Below are 17128 nucleotides of genomic sequence, written 5' to 3' on the forward strand. Positions count from 1 at the left end.
TTTTGAGCAGGAAGACGAAGAGGAAGAACCTCCAGCCGGAATTCGCGGCGCAGTGAGGATTTCCATGATAACAATGGCTGATCAATCATTCTTAATAGCATCAGACAAAGAGTATCAGAGACTGAGAGAACTATGAGATCCAGGCAGTCTGAGAGGCATCTACTCAAAGATCCAAGCAGGGGAATAGCGGCGCTGCGTAGCTGCATGGAGTCGATCACTACGGGGTGAAGCGGAGCCACTACTTTAGCAGTTAGAAGAAAGCAGCTTACAGCCACGGCTAACTCCGGGAGCCAAGGTGGAAACGCCTTTTTTTCCATAGTCCAAAAAACTGCATTTGTGGCTGCATTTTTACTCCAAAATGCAGCCACAGTGTCCAAAAGAAAAAACATAAGTGCAATCATTTGCATATTGAGAGTCTATAAAGGCTGATAATCTCCCCACTCTGATCCTGGATTACCGTTTAAACTTTTGAGTTTTATGTCAAATCCACATAAATTAAATGACAAAAACTAATTCTCTCACTGCATCTTTGATTCATTTTGTCCAGCTGCAGACTGTTAGACTGTCCAATCATAGTCAGGTATTGTGTAGTTGGTGCTTTTAATCAGTTTTCAGTTAACTAAATTCAAATCTGTGGAGCACAAAATGTCACTAAAATCACTGTCCTTCTAAAATCTTTCAGAAAATTGTAAAATTGTAGTGAATTGTATCGCTCAACAAATATCGTAATACATATCGTATCATGACCAGAATATCGTATTGTGAAATTATTGCATCGCTACACCCCTAATATGTCATATCATTACATAATAAATTCATGTTTAATGTAAGGTTTGTCATTTTATTGTTACTTGCAACTTACCGCTTTGCTGTGTCCATCAACTAGCTACATCTTGTGTCAAAGTTAAATAACTAGGTGTGAAGTTAAATAAACTTCTCAAATATTCTTTTTTTCCTATTATTTTGTGATGTATAAAAGGGTTACAGTTAAAAGATTTTTTGCTAATATAAACCTCTTCACCTATCAATATAATGATCATAGATAAAACTGTATTTAGCTTGTATTGATCTCAGCTGAACGTACTTGTTACAAACTCCATCGCTGGATGTACATCCTCCCTCCAGATCTTCCAGAGGTTGATCTCTGTGGACAAACGTGACGTGCAGGGGGATGGACCGTTCCCTGATGGCATCAATGTCACCATCAGACGCAACTACATCTACGAAGACGCCTATGATAAACTCTCCCCAGAAAACGGTGAGACGAGCGTCCAAGTCATTTCAGTAAAAGCACTGCCAGTTGTGTTGGACTTAAAAAGTCCGTGCACACGTCTGGAAAACCGTTCTGTAACCGCTCCATAATTTTTTATTTTTTTATTTATGCCGTGATGACGAACACCATAAGACTGAGATGGTTTACTAGATGCCCACGCTGCCACTGAAACTCTTGTTAAGCTATATAAAACCCCAACATTAAGGACAAGGGTTAGAGTTTGCATAGAAGATGAAGGTTACCTCCATCCTCGGGCAGCATATGGAATTTCAGTAAAGCATAATTGTGATTCTGATTATTATAATGGATCACATAAAAGCCGAATCAATTATTTTAAGTCACCTCTTTTGTGTTTGAGTTTGAAAGGGTACTTGGATGATGGGGGCACTCTGATTAAAAAGAGTAGTAGGCGACCTGGGTTGAAGACATGATCTATATCATTTGTGTGTCTATAAGTTAAAGCTGCTCTGATTTATCGCTCTACATTTATTATTCTGGAAGACAACCTCGTATAGAATTGATCTGAATATTCCGTAGGTCAGGATGAGCAAGTCTTGTAAATAATGTTTGTTAAAGAAAAAGCCTTTTCTTCTTTTGTTGTGATGTTTTCAAAATATTCACCGTGCCTTGGGAAAGTCTGAAACTTTATCCTTCAACTAAATATGCATACTGGTTGATGTGGAGATCATGAGATGCGTGGCCATTCACAGTGTTTTGCATATAATCCAAAAGGTTCTCAGGTTTTTATTTGGGTGAAAAATTTGTGAACAAAGTATAATTTTCTTCTACCTCACAGTTTGTGCTCCTTGTTGTGTTTGGGTCTTTTCATTAAAATTGCAATGAAAAGCAGTAAGGTTTGTAAGAGGAATAGAAACATTCTAGCAATAAAAACAATTTAAACGACAAAAAAGTAACATTTAATCATTTAAATTCTGTGCTTTTGAAAAGTTATTTAACTTAACACATTACAACTATACAAACGGCAACTTTAAAATCAATTGAGTTTTCCTGCTTCTGAGGTCTATTTAGAAGAAAAATAACTATTACCACGATAAGCTAGGAAGGTAAATAGCCAGATTGCTAATGTCCCTGATAGAAATTGCTTTTAAACAAATGAAAGAGTAAATGAAGTACAAAATATGTTTTAAAAGGCTCAAGACTGACGGTCATAAATTAGTTGTTAAAATATATTTTTGTAAATTCTTTTTTTTCCTTGTTTCTTTTTGACTTGTTACTCAATTAGAACCGGACCTTAAGAAGAGGATTCGAGTCCACCTTCTCAACGCTCACGGTCTGGATGAGGCAGGCATCGACGGAGGCGGCATCTTTCGCGAGTTCCTCAACGAGCTTCTCAAATCGGGCTTCAATCCCAACCAGGGCTTTTTCAAAACCACAAACGAGGGTTTGTTGTATCCGAATCCTGCTGCAGAGATGCTGGTGGGCGACTCCTTCACGAGACACTACTACTTCCTGGGCAGGATCCTCGGAAAGGTGAGTGTGTCAGATTAAAGGTGGTCGGCTAGAAACTCAAGATTCTGACCAGTGAATGCAGTTGACCACTATAAGGAAACTCTAACACTTTTCAGTGTGGATGTTATTACTGAGGATAGAAGGATCAAAGTTAGCTATTTTGGTATAAGTGAGAAAATGTACAAGTTAGAAGAAGCACAGTGATGTAAGAAAGTATTTAAACGGAAAACGTGGTGCAAAAGAGATTAAGATTTTATTATACTAAGGCTTAACAAAGAATCTCTAAGATGGATTTGGAAATATTTACAAACTTTTCGAATTCCCTGGCAGCTGAAATGTGCTGTACAGATAGACTTGACAAAATTATGATCAATGGATCTCTTCATTAGATGTGACAATGTAAAGATCACGCAGTATTTTTGTATAAAATTAGACTTTATTTGTTCCAAAAGCTTACATTTCTTAAACTCTTGAATAAAATTAGGTTTAGTGGTTCCAGCTGGAATTTAACTATGCAGTAAGACGACGTCTGCCTGCTCCTTTACTCCTCTGATGCAGCTGTTTATTAGAGCCTAATGTTTTTAAATCATCCCTAATGCAAGTGGTGATGATTGTTTATCAAGATGCCTTCCTCATGAGGGAGCTATCATCTCAACACGAAGAGGAATTACCTCATGACAAGCGGTCGCCTCTCAATTAGGGCTTCCATTAGCGGATGATTCCTACCTCTTGTTTGTGTAGCGACTACATTTGGCCAGCATTAAATCAACGGCCTCACAAAGACAGGACATAAATAAGCGTTCAAAGCATGTGGTAATAGCATTTTGATCTGTTTTACAGTCAGGAACATCCAGGGCTCTTCTCTCTTAAACAGTCTCGGACGGTGTGGTCCACTTACCGGAGCGTCGTAACTCCTGCTCCTCCTCTTTTTGTTTCCTTTTCTTCTCTGTGTTCTGTTGAAGTGAGAAGCAATCAATCTGCTCCCACAGTTCCTGCATCTATCGCGCTGTGCTCTCTGCAGCTAATGGTCGAGGCAATTAGGCTGAGGGAAATTAATTTGAATTTGACTTTCAATTAACCCTACCTTTAAGTTCCTCTTTCTCCATAAAAATGGACGTTTGAGTGGCCATTTGAGAGGCGTATTGATATTTGTTTAGTGCCCGTTATTGCCTGGATGAAAGGCGAGCCGTTTATATGGATTGGAATTGCATCACCGCTGCCGCAGCGCGCGCCGTGCACATTGCGGCTCAAAGGACACAGGAGATTAATATTCTTAATTAATGTCCGAGGCGTGCCATTGTTGTGGAGGTGATGTATTACAGGCGGGAGTGGCTTGTCTGGGGGTACTCACTGAAATGGGATTGAGCATCAGAATAGAGGCCGGCCATCATCCCTCTTCCTCACTTGTCCACCCCGCTGACAAGCTGAAAGATTTAAGCTACACACATTGAAAACATACACAGAGGGTTGCTTTGCATTTCTGGCTTTGGCCTAAAGATTCCTCTTTTTCACATGTGTCCCGGTGCGAGCCGTGAGGGATTCTCCCCGTCTCATTACCGCCAAACCTCCGCCCTCATCAGCGGCACTTCTTCTCACTTCGTAATCGCTCTGATCCTCCCCGAGCCCGCCATCCTCTCTGCAGGCGCGTGAAAGCGTCGCTGCTCTGATTGATAAAGATGCGTGTGAAAGGCATTAGAATTTTATTGATTCATAATGTTGTAAATTAAGGAATTTATTTGGCAGCTAACAGAACGCACCTGCAATGCCGCTGGCATTTATTCCACCTGATGGTGCCGCGATCTGCTTTAATTGCGTTGCCACTGCACTCACTTATATTAAAAGGCTCCGGGCCATAATAATTAATTCTTTCCAACCCGAGTCATTTTGGCACAATTTCTGGCAATAAACACTCATAAATAAGGCTGGTGGCATTGAAAAAATAAGACTACAAGTTTTCTCCATATACTTATTGCTGCCTCTTCCCGGCACAAGTGTTATTGATAGGTTTCAAGGGGCCACGCAGCGCATATGGTCTGAAATTAGTGCCGGCCACGAGAGTAACACTAAGTGGATTATTTTGCATAAAAAATAGACAATGTTTGAAGTTGCGCAGTTAACCTGTGTTTAGAAAATAGCTGTGATTTATGCATTTGTGTGTGTTTAAGATGCATGCATTATGGAAATCCTCTAGATTTATAATCCATTTAGCTGATGCGGTCAGGGTTTTTAGCGCTATCATTTATAAGGACCTGTATATTTTAATGTCTCCAATAGGCTCTTTTTCTACTATTCCAGTACATTAGCTTAGAGGTTTTATGAGTCACCTGCCCAGCTGCACTTCTTAATTGCATTTAGGGTCAAGGTGAGAATCGACATTTATAAAGTTTGAATCGAGGGAGGAAGAAGCCGAAGGTGTGTGTTCAAGATTGATTGGACTCTGTTTTGATCTCAAACGCTGTGATCGGTTTAGCTTGACTGCTGTAAACCTTTGGTGTTCAACAGGAAGTTGCATGTTTGAATATTTACTTATCGGACGGTGCTTGACGCAAACTATTGTCCTAATAATTCGACTGATGCAAAAAATATTTCTACCATTTCATTTACACACCACACTTTCCAGATTGTTCTTTTAAAATATGTGAAAACCATGCACAGTCTTGCACTGCTTTGTGTTGACCTATCACTCAAAAACATTACATTTTGAGGACTTAACATGACAAAATAAGAAAAAACTTTGAGGGCCTCGTTACTAATGTTAATGTTTTTCCTCAGGCACTCTATGAGAACATGCTGGTGGAATTGCCCTTTGCCAGCTTCTTCCTGTCCAAACTTCTGGGAACCAGTGCAGACGTGGACATCCACCACCTTGCCTCTTTAGACCCGGAGATGTATCGCAACCTGCTGTTCCTCAAGAGCTACGAGGGCGATGTGGAAGAGCTGGGCCTCAACTTCACTGTGGTCAACAACGACCTTGGAGAAGCTCAGGTAACTCGACCGACTGAGTACGACAAGCGGCTCTTGTGTGTTTATTTTTCAGCTCTGTTTCTTCCTCCTGTTTGGTTTCTCTTTGTGGCGTTAATAATTCATTTCTCGCCTGATGCACCACTTCTCGGCCCTGACAGAGATAAAGCACGTCACCGCCGTCGCTCCAACCCTTGCTGCAGTGCAGAGGACGCAGCAGCTCTGTTGACCGTTCTGGCCTGCCTTTCGCTCCACAAATTATCTCACGCCACGCATGACAGAAGCAGCCAACAGCTCTTAAGCATGTCTCTTTCTCTCTCTCCAAAAGCTGTGCTCAGACCCGATCTCTACATGGGAGCCCTTGTTTGCTCAGGACCTTAACGTGTCTTATTAGCTCTTCTCAAACAACACCTGAAACAGCAGAGTTACAATGTGGTCCTTCTGGTCACCAAACAGAGCGCAATGGGGGAAAACAATTTGTGGAAGATTAGGCACACCCGGGAGCAGTCTGCCCTGCATTTGCCCTTGTGAGATAGCCAAAGCAAGCAAGATAACAGCAGTAATTCTCTTACATTAGCACATAATCAGAATCTGGTGGGAGGGAGAAAAGGCAGAAAATGGATTCCTGAAAGGTGGAGTTTGCAGCACTACGGGAATGAACAGATTAGATGGACCCCATTACGTTAAATGCCAGTGTGTTCTCAGCATTGCTGCACTGAAGCTTAGTGTTTTTTTTTTGTAGTTGAGAATTTATCATGGGGGTCCTGTTTAGTGCTTTCTGTAGGTTTGATGAACACATATCTTTTAAAGGATTTTTCTACCTGAGCTCATCAACAGATGTGGTTTGAATTCATGGAGATTTATCTATAACTCTGGATGTTAGTTTGTTTACCGTCCATCATTATATCAGTTCTTTTTCTTTTCTTTTCCTGTTTCCTGTTTCCTTTTTTCTTTTTGTCCTTTCATTTTCTTTTCTTCAGGTTCAATATTTACATTCTTAGCACTGTAGAAATATCTGTGGTAGAATTGTTGTATTTTTACTTTACAAATGGACTGCAAAGAACTGAGAAAACTATGGAAAACCATGCCTGAAAGTTCAACATAAATGTGCAGAAACCCCGGTAATGACCACAGCTCCGTAAATGCCTCGTTTGTGTCTGTTCCAGGTGGTTGAGCTGAAGCCAGGAGGAAAAGATATCCCAGTGACAACAGCCAACCGGATAGCTTACATCCATTTAGTGGCTGACTACAGGCTCAACAAACAGATCAGGCCTCACTGCCTGGCCTTCAGACAGGGTCTGGCCAATGTGGTCAACCTTGAGTGGCTGCGCATGTTTGATCAGCAGGAAATCCAGGTACTGAATTACTGAACCAAAGAAAGATTAGATTTTATTTTTATAGCGTGCATCTAAAAAACATGCTTCCTGCCTCATCCTGACAGGTGCTGATATCTGGGGCTCATGTTCCGATTTGTCTCGATGATCTGAAAAACTTCACAAACTATTCAGGTAGGTTCTGATTAGGGCTGCACAATGCAGTAATGTAGGTGAATGTTGCCAAAACGATAGGAGTTGAGCTATGAAAGTAATCCCATAGGTATTACATAGGAAGAACTTAAATGTTAGCTTAATTTTAAAAGCTTTGTTGAACCCTTGTTTGAAGCGTAGATGTTTGTTTATTTATTTATTTATTTATTTATTTATTTATTTACATTTAAAAACTTTTTGGCAGCTGAGCTAACAAAGAGGTCTAAATTGAGCCCCTCTGTTTTATTTTGCTGCATTATTAGATTGGTGTGGATAAACCACAAGTGTTTTGCAAGTAAAACTGAAGCAAAGAGTACAAAAAATTATCTAATTGCAAAAATAAGCTCCACAATACTATTGGAACCTTTTAGCTAATGCTCAGATATCTCTTTCAAAATAAATATTTTGTCTTTACATGTCTTTATTTTTGTAAAATTAGACTCCGCATTCCTAATGGACCTTAAGGCCCAAAGCTGATATACATTTCATGTTTTGCATTTGTAGAGTTTCATGAATCTATGCTCACTTATTTGTTTTCTTTAATTAGGCTTTGGTCATGGACAACATGAGGTAGTGATGTGGTTTCTGTTCAATAATCTCTTTTAGGTGGATACTCTGCTAACCACCCTGTTATTCAGATCTTCTGGGAAGTGGTCGAAGGATTTACAGATGAAGAAAAGCGCAAACTGTTAAAGTTTGTCACCAGCTGCTCCAGACCTCCGCTGCTAGGCTTTAAGGTGAGCAATCTTCCAGACGCAGACTTCCTCTTTTACTTCCTGTACGTTTTCATCCCAACGTTTACTCCTATTTTAAGCAGGTTTCCAAACCAGACAGAAGTTCAGTTAATGTGCCTTTATGAAAATACCCAGACTGATAAGAACCCTAATAATGATAATTTTCCTATTAGTCGTGCTTAGAGAAGGTCTCTGCGGTGAACTCTTATCGCCACGTTCGCTATTGTGTTATAGTTCGTGACCTTCCTCTGTTGAAGAAGTCTGTCTGCAGCTCTGTGTGTGTCTGGAGACCTTGGCTGGACAAATACTGTCATTCTGAAGTTGGTAGATGGTTAAACTCTTCACCTTTTTTCCCGATTGGGTCACGTGGCAGAAAGCAGCAATAGCCGCGGAGATAAATTGCCTCGAAACTACGTCTGTCTGCTTCTGAATATCATTTTAAAAGTCTTGAATCATTACAGCAAATTATATCTAAAACGATGTCCTAATTGGAAGCCATTCAGGTTTTTCATTGACCTGATTTATGGGACACTTGGAAAGGTACAGTGAAATGCTAGAAAGTGTTGGTCAGGGCTATTAAAGAGTTTTTATGCTACACTTTGTCCCACCAGGAGCTGCAAGTCTATAGTGCCTTCCATAAGTATTCATACCTCTTGAATTTTTTTCACTTTCCTTTCATTACAACCAATTTTTAATGTGTGTAATTGGGAATTAATATAATAGACCAACACATAGTACTGCATAATTGCAAGGAAGGAAAGTAATACATAATTTTAAAAATATTATATTTTCTAATAAAAAAAATTTTTTATGCGCATTTTGAAGTATCACATTAGAAAGGGTTGATGGAAATGGCTAAATTTGAAATTACTTTGTCAGTTTAGCAAAAAAAAAAAAAAGTTTTTATGTTTTCTTGAGGTGGTTTTTGGCTTTTGCGAAAATGAGTCAGTCTTCTGAAGGGGAGATGGAAACACACTTTCAGAATAAGAGCTGATGTGGCAAACACTCCCATCCACTGGTGGGAATTTGCCTTAACATAGACATGAAACTCTAAAACTCCAAAGTCCAAAACTCCATCTCATAGGGAAGAAGTCTACATTTTCCTGATATGTATGATGTGTGCAAGTTTGCAACCTGTGCGTTTTGTTTCTTACATCCATGTGTAACGTCAACGTCAATTTGTTCCCAACCAGTTAATGGAAATACTCCTAATTTTGCATTTTCATTTTTGTGACATTTTTAAAGGTTTGCTCAAAATTCAGTTGACAGTTGGATGGACACATAGCTTGTGTTTGTCATAAAAGCTTAAAAAAATGTAATTTAGCAGTGTGAATACTATTGCGAAGCACTGTAACGTACTTGTATTTCATAAATTAGAATTCATTCATTACAATAAATCACTTCACCAAGTGAAACACACATTAATTACACACCGATTTCAAGTCTTCATTTGTTAATTATGGTGATTTTCTGTACATATTTAATAAAAACGCATTATTTAAAGTTACAGTACTATATCAGACCAGTGAACAACATTTTCAAGACAGAAATACGGGCTTAATAAAAAGTATGTTTAATACCTGCTTAAATTTTATTTTTAAAAGCTCCTTCTAATCTGACAAATTAGCCTCATTGAAATGCTTCTTCTAATTTATTAAATGTGACTGTGATTAAGTTTTCTTCTCACTGCCATTAGTCAAGAAAATATTTGTGTTGCTTTAAACTTGGGAGTGACAACACTAAACTTTAAATCCTTCAAGCTTTAAATGATCCCCTCCCTTCTCATTAACTAAGTTTGACTTTGGCCAGCATTCAGACACACCGCCCCTCCCACACAGATGCCTCACTTGAAACTTAAAGGGTGGTAATTTGTGGGGGGGGTGACCCACTGACCTGGCCCTCGGCTCAAGCCAGCAAAGCCTTAATTAGCTGTCGTGAAAACTGCCCAGGATTCATTAGAGGAGAAATAGCTCTGTCAAGAGAAGCCATTTAAAAAAGATGATGGAAGCTGTCTTTTTATTTTTTCCCTCTCCTCAAAATGATAGTTGTGGTAATGATACTTTTTCAATAGGCAATGATAGTTTAATACGGTAATTGTCAGAAAAATGGGGTCATTACGGCAAAGCCCGTGAAGGGCCATTTAATTGGGTAAGTATAGCCGGTGGGACATATAGTCTAACGTTAAATATCGTAATGGAATCAGGGCGGAGTAGTTTGTTCGTGATGGAAACCGTCAGTGTCACAGTTTACAGATGAAGTGGCCTCATCAGCCACGAGGTTTGATTTAAAAAAATAAAAAAATGCCAGATGGACAACATGAAACGACCATCCTCTCAGCGTCTCAGCCAAGGGTCAACCCGTGAGCCTGTCTCCCCCCTCAATATCTTTCAAAGCACTAAGCTGATTTCCTAAATTTATACTTTGGCTTTATTCGTTTGGCTCTTTACACATTTAATCCCTTGTGGAATTTGACATTTATTGCTTAATCGGGATGGGTTTGGAAATTGGGATCATTACCAACACGTGTTGATTCATTCTCCGTCTGGCTCTGAAGACGTTCATCCACCTCGCGTGGCTAATTAACGTCGGACGTCACTGGGATCGAAAAGACCGTTAGGAAGATATGCACAATCGCAACGTGTGCAATAAATAGTTAATCAAACCTAAATGAAGCACTGTAACAAAATGCAGCTATGATAAGCAGGCAAATTCAACTCAAATATGCTGTTATAATATATTTATATATATACAGGTCCTTCTCAAAAAATTTGCATATTGTGGTAAAGTTAATTATTTTCCATAATGTAATGATAAAAATTAAACTGTCATATATTTTAGATTCATTGCACACCAACTGAAATATTTCAGGTCTTTTATTGTTTTAATACTGATGATTTTGGCATACAGCTCATGAAAACCCAAAATCCCTGTCTCAAAAAATTAGCATATCATGAAAAGGTTCTCTGAACGAGCAGTTAACCTAATCATCTGAATCAACAAAGTAACTCTAAACACATGCAAAAGATTCCTGAGGCTTTTAAAAACTCCCAGCCTGGTTCATTACTCAAAACCGCAATCATGGGTAAGACTGCTGACCTGACTGCTGTCCAGAAGGCCATCTTGACGCCCTCAGTGAGCAAGAGGGTAAGACACAGGAAGAAATTTCTGAACGAGTGGCTGTTCCCCGAGTGCTGTATCAAGGCACCTCAGTGGGAAGTCTGTGGGAAGGAAAAAGTGTGGCAGAAAACGCTGCACAACAAGAAGAGGTGACCGGACCCTGAGGAAGATTGTACAGAAGGGTCGATTCCAGACCTTGGGGGACCTGCGGAAGCAGCGGACTGAGTCTGGAGTAGAAACATCCAGAGCCACCATGCACAGGCGTGTGCAGGAAAGGGCTACAGGTGCCGCATTCCCCAGGTCAAAGGTCAAGCCACTTTTGAACCAGAAACAGCGGCAGAAGCGCCTGACCTGGGCTACAGAGAAGCAGCACTGGACTGTTGCTCAGTGGTCCAAAGTACTTTGTTCGGATGAAAGCAAATTTTGCATGTCATTCAGAAATCAAGGTGCCAGAGTCTGGAGGGAGACTGGGGAGAAGGAAATGCCAAAATGCCAGAAGTCCAGTGTCAAGTACCCACAGTCAGTGATGGTCTGGGGAACCATGTCAGCTGCTGGTGTTGGTCCACTGTGTTTTATCAAGGGCAGGGGCAATGCAGCAGCTATCAGGAGATTTTGGAGCCCTTCATGCTTCCACCTGCTGAAAAGCTTTATGGAGATGAAGATTTCATTTTTCAGCACAACCTGGCACCTGCTCACAGTGCCATTACTGACCATGGTATTACTGTGCTCAATTGGCCTGCCAACTCTCCTGACCTGAACCCCATAGAGAATCTGTGGGATATTGTGAAGAGAAAGTTGAGAGACGCAAGACCCAAAACTCTGGATGAGCTTAAGGCCATCAAAGCATCCTGGGCTCCATAACACCTCAGCAGAGCCACAGGCTGATTGCCTCCATGCCACGTCGCATTGAAGGCTGCAAAAGGATTCCCGACCAAGTACTGAGTGCATAACTGAACATAATTATTTGAAGGTTGCCTTTTTTGGTATTAAAACACATTCCTTTTTTTGGTCGGATGAAATATGGTAATGTTTTGAGACAGGGATTATGGGTTTTCATGAGCTGTTTGCCAAAATCATCAGTATTAAAACAATAAAAGACCTGAAATATTTCAGTTGGTGTGCAATGAATCTAAAATATGACAGTTTAATTTTTATCATTACATTATGGAAAATAATGAACTTTATCACGATATGCTAATTTTTTTAGAAGGACCTGCATAGATATTATTATTGTAGAATGGGATTAGAAACATCCAGAGATACTTCAGTTGCCCTCAAATATATGTAACCAGTGATTTTTCTTTTTCTTTTTGCCTACAGGAGCTTTATCCAGCCTTCTGCATTCACAACGGTGGGAGTGACCTGGAGCGCCTGCCTACAGCCAGCACCTGCATGAACCTGCTCAAGCTCCCAGAGTTCTGCGACCAACACCTGATGAGGAGCAAGCTGCTATACGCCATCGAGTCGAGCGCCGGGTTCGAGCTCAGCTGAGCCGGGACAAAAAGTTCGTCCGTTTCAGCGCTGGCGGACCCGACGCCACTGAGGTGGCTTTAGAGTAAAAGACTCTAAATAGAAGAGAGAAGGCAAAAAAAAAAAAAAAAAGAAAAAATGCACTGATTGATTATTGTGTTTCTGTCAGCGTGTGTGAGAGTGCCAAGTAAAAGAAAAGAAAGGGTGAGACTTAGTGGGATGTTTTCTTTTTAAACCCTCGTTTTTAGGACATTTTTAAATCAGTTTTGAGAACCATACAGAAGATCAGTGTTGCGTCTGACATTTAAATGCGGATGACGGTAAACAAGAGCAATGGCAACTCACTGCGTCATTTAATGACGTGAACTATTATTTTTCCACCAAAGAGAAAGTGGTGTTGTATTATAAAAGGCAATATGGCAGCTTGCGGAGCATCAAAGGCTGCTGGGAGGGACCATCTTTGCCTAAAGCTAGCAGTGTTTTCGTGTAGAGGTCGTTGAAATTCCAGTTTCTGTCATTTCTACAGTTTCTGTCATTTCTACAGTTTCTGTCATTTCTAAGTAACTCTGCCTTGCAATAGTATTTATACCCCACAAACTTTTTCCATTTTATTCAAATGAACCGTTTTGCATTTTGTGCAATCACTAAGTGAGGAATAATTAAGTGGAAGGATAAGAATGTAAGAAGATGTCAGATCTGAAAAAGAATTATGCATGCATTTGTATTCAGTTCTCCTAGTTCAGTCAACCCATTTTTTTAAAATTTTTTTTTACAAAATAGTTCAAGTTCCGTCTGGTTGTATTGAGTGTCTGTGAACATCAATTTTTCAGTTTTTCCACAGATTCTCAATTTATCCTTAGGTCTGGACTTTGACTAGGCCACTCTAAACCATGGATAGGATTTGTTCCGACTTTCTGCTGTATCTCCGCCCACAATGAGGTTTGTTGTTCTGCTGGTAGATTAGCCAAGTCTTCTTTCGTCTTCTGTTTTTCCTCCAGGACTTCCCTGCATGTAGCCCCATTAATCATTGCATAGACTTGCATAGACTTTGATCAGCTCTCCTGTCTAGTAAAACATCCCATAGCATAATGCTGCTCCCATCATGTTTTGCTGTGGGGATGTAGTGTTCGGGATGATGCGTAGTTAACTTTTTTCAGTGTTTGTCTCATCTGATTTGAGCAACTTCTTTCACGTGTTTGCCTACAAGCCCTACATTCCCACAAACCCTTAAAGACCTTTGGGAAAATGCAAACTGGACTTCTTGTGGCTTTTTTTTTCTTCTTCCATAAAGGCTGAGTTTGCTCTATTGGATCTCTGCAGCTCCCCCAGAGTTACCAATGCTCCATTACTACTACTCAGATTTTTTATGGCCTTTCATTCTCCACAGTTTCATCCCTTTTCTATTAATCAATTAGTCTTTATGAGGCTGTTTGATCACTGTCATCCAACAAACCTCTGAGGCATTTTGAGGATTTCGCTGTGCTAAAGGGTACCGGGGTGAAAAGAGTTGAAAACAAATGCGTGCATCAGGTATTTTGTGTTGCTCTGTCACAGAAAACCCAATGAACGACACACACGTTCATGGTTGTAACATGGTAAAATATGGAAAAGATGAAGGGCTATGAAAACGTTTGCAAGGCACCGTAACTTGTGTTATGTTTTATGTTTAAAAACCATTCTCCACACAGTGTCTGAAATCTCGAGAAGACTAGTCTTGCTGGGATGAATTAGAGGAAAGCATTATATGATTACGGCTTTGTGAATATGTATATGTTTTAAACCGCTCTTGTATGAGTCATGTATTTGTTATTTGTACAGGTTTGTTTCCGTTCCCACATGTACCCGCTTAGGTGAACAGTTTTTTTTTCCCCGCCTGATCAGCACATGAAGGCTTGTGTCCTACTGATGACCCGTGCACCAACAGGGTGGAGAGAGTGAATACGGATATGAATAAATCCGCTTTTCTTTTTGCATTTTCCATCCATTAGCTGTCCAGTTTTTCTTGTTGCTTGTAATTTACAGTAATGACCGAGACATAAAACGGTGCTTTGTGGGGAAATTTCCGCTCCGAGTTTTACGGCCTCTGACATATAATTAAAGAAACATCCAGTTAAGAAACACTGAGCAGAACTGTGCTGGCCTTGAGATGCATTATCGGGTTGAGCACAAATTAAGATTGTGTGCGTTTATCATAAATCTCGCTGCCCCCCACCCCCGATGCAGCACGACCCGGGAAGACATCCATTCCTTTTTGGACCGAGTCCATCTCTCCATCCTATCCTTCTCTTTCTCACTCCCCGCTCGGCTGAAATGACCAACGTCTCCTCTTGTGTCGACGCCGGATCCTCTACTCTTCAACTGGCCCAGAGAACTCATAGTGGTAATTGGGTCTTAAAAACTGGACTTGTCGTTGAAATGAGGGATTTATCTCAATTACTGTAAGATTTATTTAGGTCTATTACCTTGTGATGGATTGTAACTGACAACGTTAATGCAGGACGTTATGAATCTTCTCCAGTGTATATATATATATTTTTTTAAGGGATGTCTGATTGTTGATCTGACTTCAGAGAAAACATCTGTTATATACAGTATATATATATATATATATATATATATATAGAGAGAGAGAGAGAGAGAGAGAGAGAGAGAGAGAGTTTACAAAGGCAAGCATCATTGATGCACAAGGTAATGTAAAGTACTTTACGCAAGAACCAAAATCAAAACAAATGACAAAACAGTACGGTGTCTCATAAAAGAATAAAACCATGAGCCCTAATAAAAGTAGTAGGTTAAAACGGCTATATTTAAGCTAATAAAAAGCCAATACGTTAGAAATGAAAAGCACATTTAAGTTTTTGTCCAGAACAGATTGAAGAAGTATGACGTGAAGAATCTACACAATTACCTGATTAGCAACTCTGAAAATATATTTAGACCATCAAGACTTGAAAATGCTATTTGAACAGATGGTTTTCATTGTGTCCTGAAAACTATGTAAGCATAAATGTCTACAAGAAACTGCTAGTTGAAACAGAACGTGTATTTGGGCTATTCTGTTTTTGCTTATGACATACTGCCATCTGGTGGCTGATTTGGTACTTGAAAACAATTTAAGCATTTCCAGTTTTAAAAAAAAGAACAAAAAGACCATGCGTCAGACGATTTCTTCTCCAAGCCCTCTCATCTCCAAGGATGAGATTGAGTAAACGTCATAATTTCAAAACTCGCAAATTTCAACAGCCTGTGAGTGTTCATTCACATTTTGCCTGCCTAGACGTGATCTGGGAGTTGACCAACCTTGTCTTCATTTTAAAATAATGCTTGTTTGCAGTAGTTTATCCTACATTTAATTTGTTTTAAAGTTTACAGTTACAAGCCATTTTTGTCTCCTTTTAAAATGCATCTACGGTGATAGCAGTCCAATACATACATAAAGATCTTTATTACAACATTTAGACACAGCTACTGACATGATGCTAGTGTCCTCTAGTGACAGTAGTCAGAGAAGGCAAGAGGAGATTAAATTTATTTTTAATGAGAAACATAGGAATTTGAATTGAAATGTTTAAAAGCATACACTAATTATTTTTTAGTTAATTATTTTTTCATTATTGTATGTTTAATATTGTTAGTAAACTATGGCTTGTGAAATACACCCTAACTTTTAGGCACAGAAAATTAAAGCGTCCTAAAACAGCCGTGAATACAAAATAAATATAAACAAGAATAGAGCATAAGATTAAGACATCGTTAAAGTAATTTAAAAGGTTTTTAAGAATAGCAAAATGCCATGCGGTTAAACCATTTTTAAATAGTTAATAGTTTTAATTAGTTTTTCAAAATAGTCCATGACCAAGACGCAGCAGAAAAGAAAAGTTCTGATTAAATTTTGCCGAGCTGATGTGAGGAGCGGGTTTTGTGTCCACTGCCACGAATGCTGCCACGAAGTCTTTCACATTGTTACAGTGTACATAACATAAGTATTGTTTTCTCAATCTGCCGATAGATGGCGCACCATTTGCACCATCTTCGAACATGCCGGATAGCAGTTCCTTCCTATGATAAAAAAAACATTTCAATGACGATATATTGCTTTAGGTCGGTAACTCCATTTAAAAATATTCGGTTTAAACTCCCAATGTACCTCCACTGCAAGATGTCTTAGGAATTTCCACAGTGAATGTCATAGCAGGTCAGCGACACCGGAGACGTTGCGTTTGTGTGGACGCTGAAAGACGTGCTATCTTTAGCTATCCCTCGTAAATACAGATTGCAGAATAAAATTCTGCTTTGTATTTTTGTTGTTGTACAAACCTAATTAATTCTTGTCGATGGTAAGACAATAATCGAACTCAACATTGGAAATTAAATGCAACATTTTCAAAATTGTATTAGAGTAGTCGTTTAATTTCTTCTTGCATGTAAGTTATTTATATTGGGGTTTATTGCAAATTGCATCTGTTTCTAGTTGTGGGATTGGAGATATATTATGAATATTTTTACGGCCGCAAAAGTACAGCTTTTAAAGGATACCCGTAAAAAGACCGATTATTGGATTTCCGACAGCACCTGAA

The 17128-nt window shown here is 39.5% G+C and overlaps 1 protein-coding gene across 2 annotated transcripts in view; it reads left to right on the forward strand.

The window, feature by feature from the left end:
• The window catches only part of ube3c (ubiquitin protein ligase E3C), a 30166-nt gene extending 15637 nt beyond the window's left edge, over window positions 1-14529 (forward strand). For both annotated transcript variants that reach the window (XM_081601535.1, XM_008396740.2), the window contains exons 18-24: window positions 1126-1258; window positions 2517-2764; window positions 5516-5728; window positions 6871-7059; window positions 7146-7212; window positions 7837-7967; window positions 12402-14529. In XM_081601535.1, the coding sequence (XP_081457661.1) occupies window positions 1126-1258; window positions 2517-2764; window positions 5516-5728; window positions 6871-7059; window positions 7146-7212; window positions 7837-7967; window positions 12402-12572 (1152 nt within the window). In that variant the 3' untranslated portion in view covers window positions 12573-14529. The remainder of the gene's footprint in view (window positions 1-1125; window positions 1259-2516; window positions 2765-5515; window positions 5729-6870; window positions 7060-7145; window positions 7213-7836; window positions 7968-12401) is intronic.
• The last annotated feature ends 2599 nt before the right edge of the window (window positions 14530-17128 follow it).

The sequence above is a fragment of the Poecilia reticulata genome, chromosome 20, assembly GCF_904066995.2.
Source record: "Poecilia reticulata chromosome 20, P_reticulata-male-v2, whole genome shotgun sequence".
Classification (NCBI taxonomy): domain Eukaryota; kingdom Metazoa; phylum Chordata; class Actinopteri; order Cyprinodontiformes; family Poeciliidae; genus Poecilia; species Poecilia reticulata.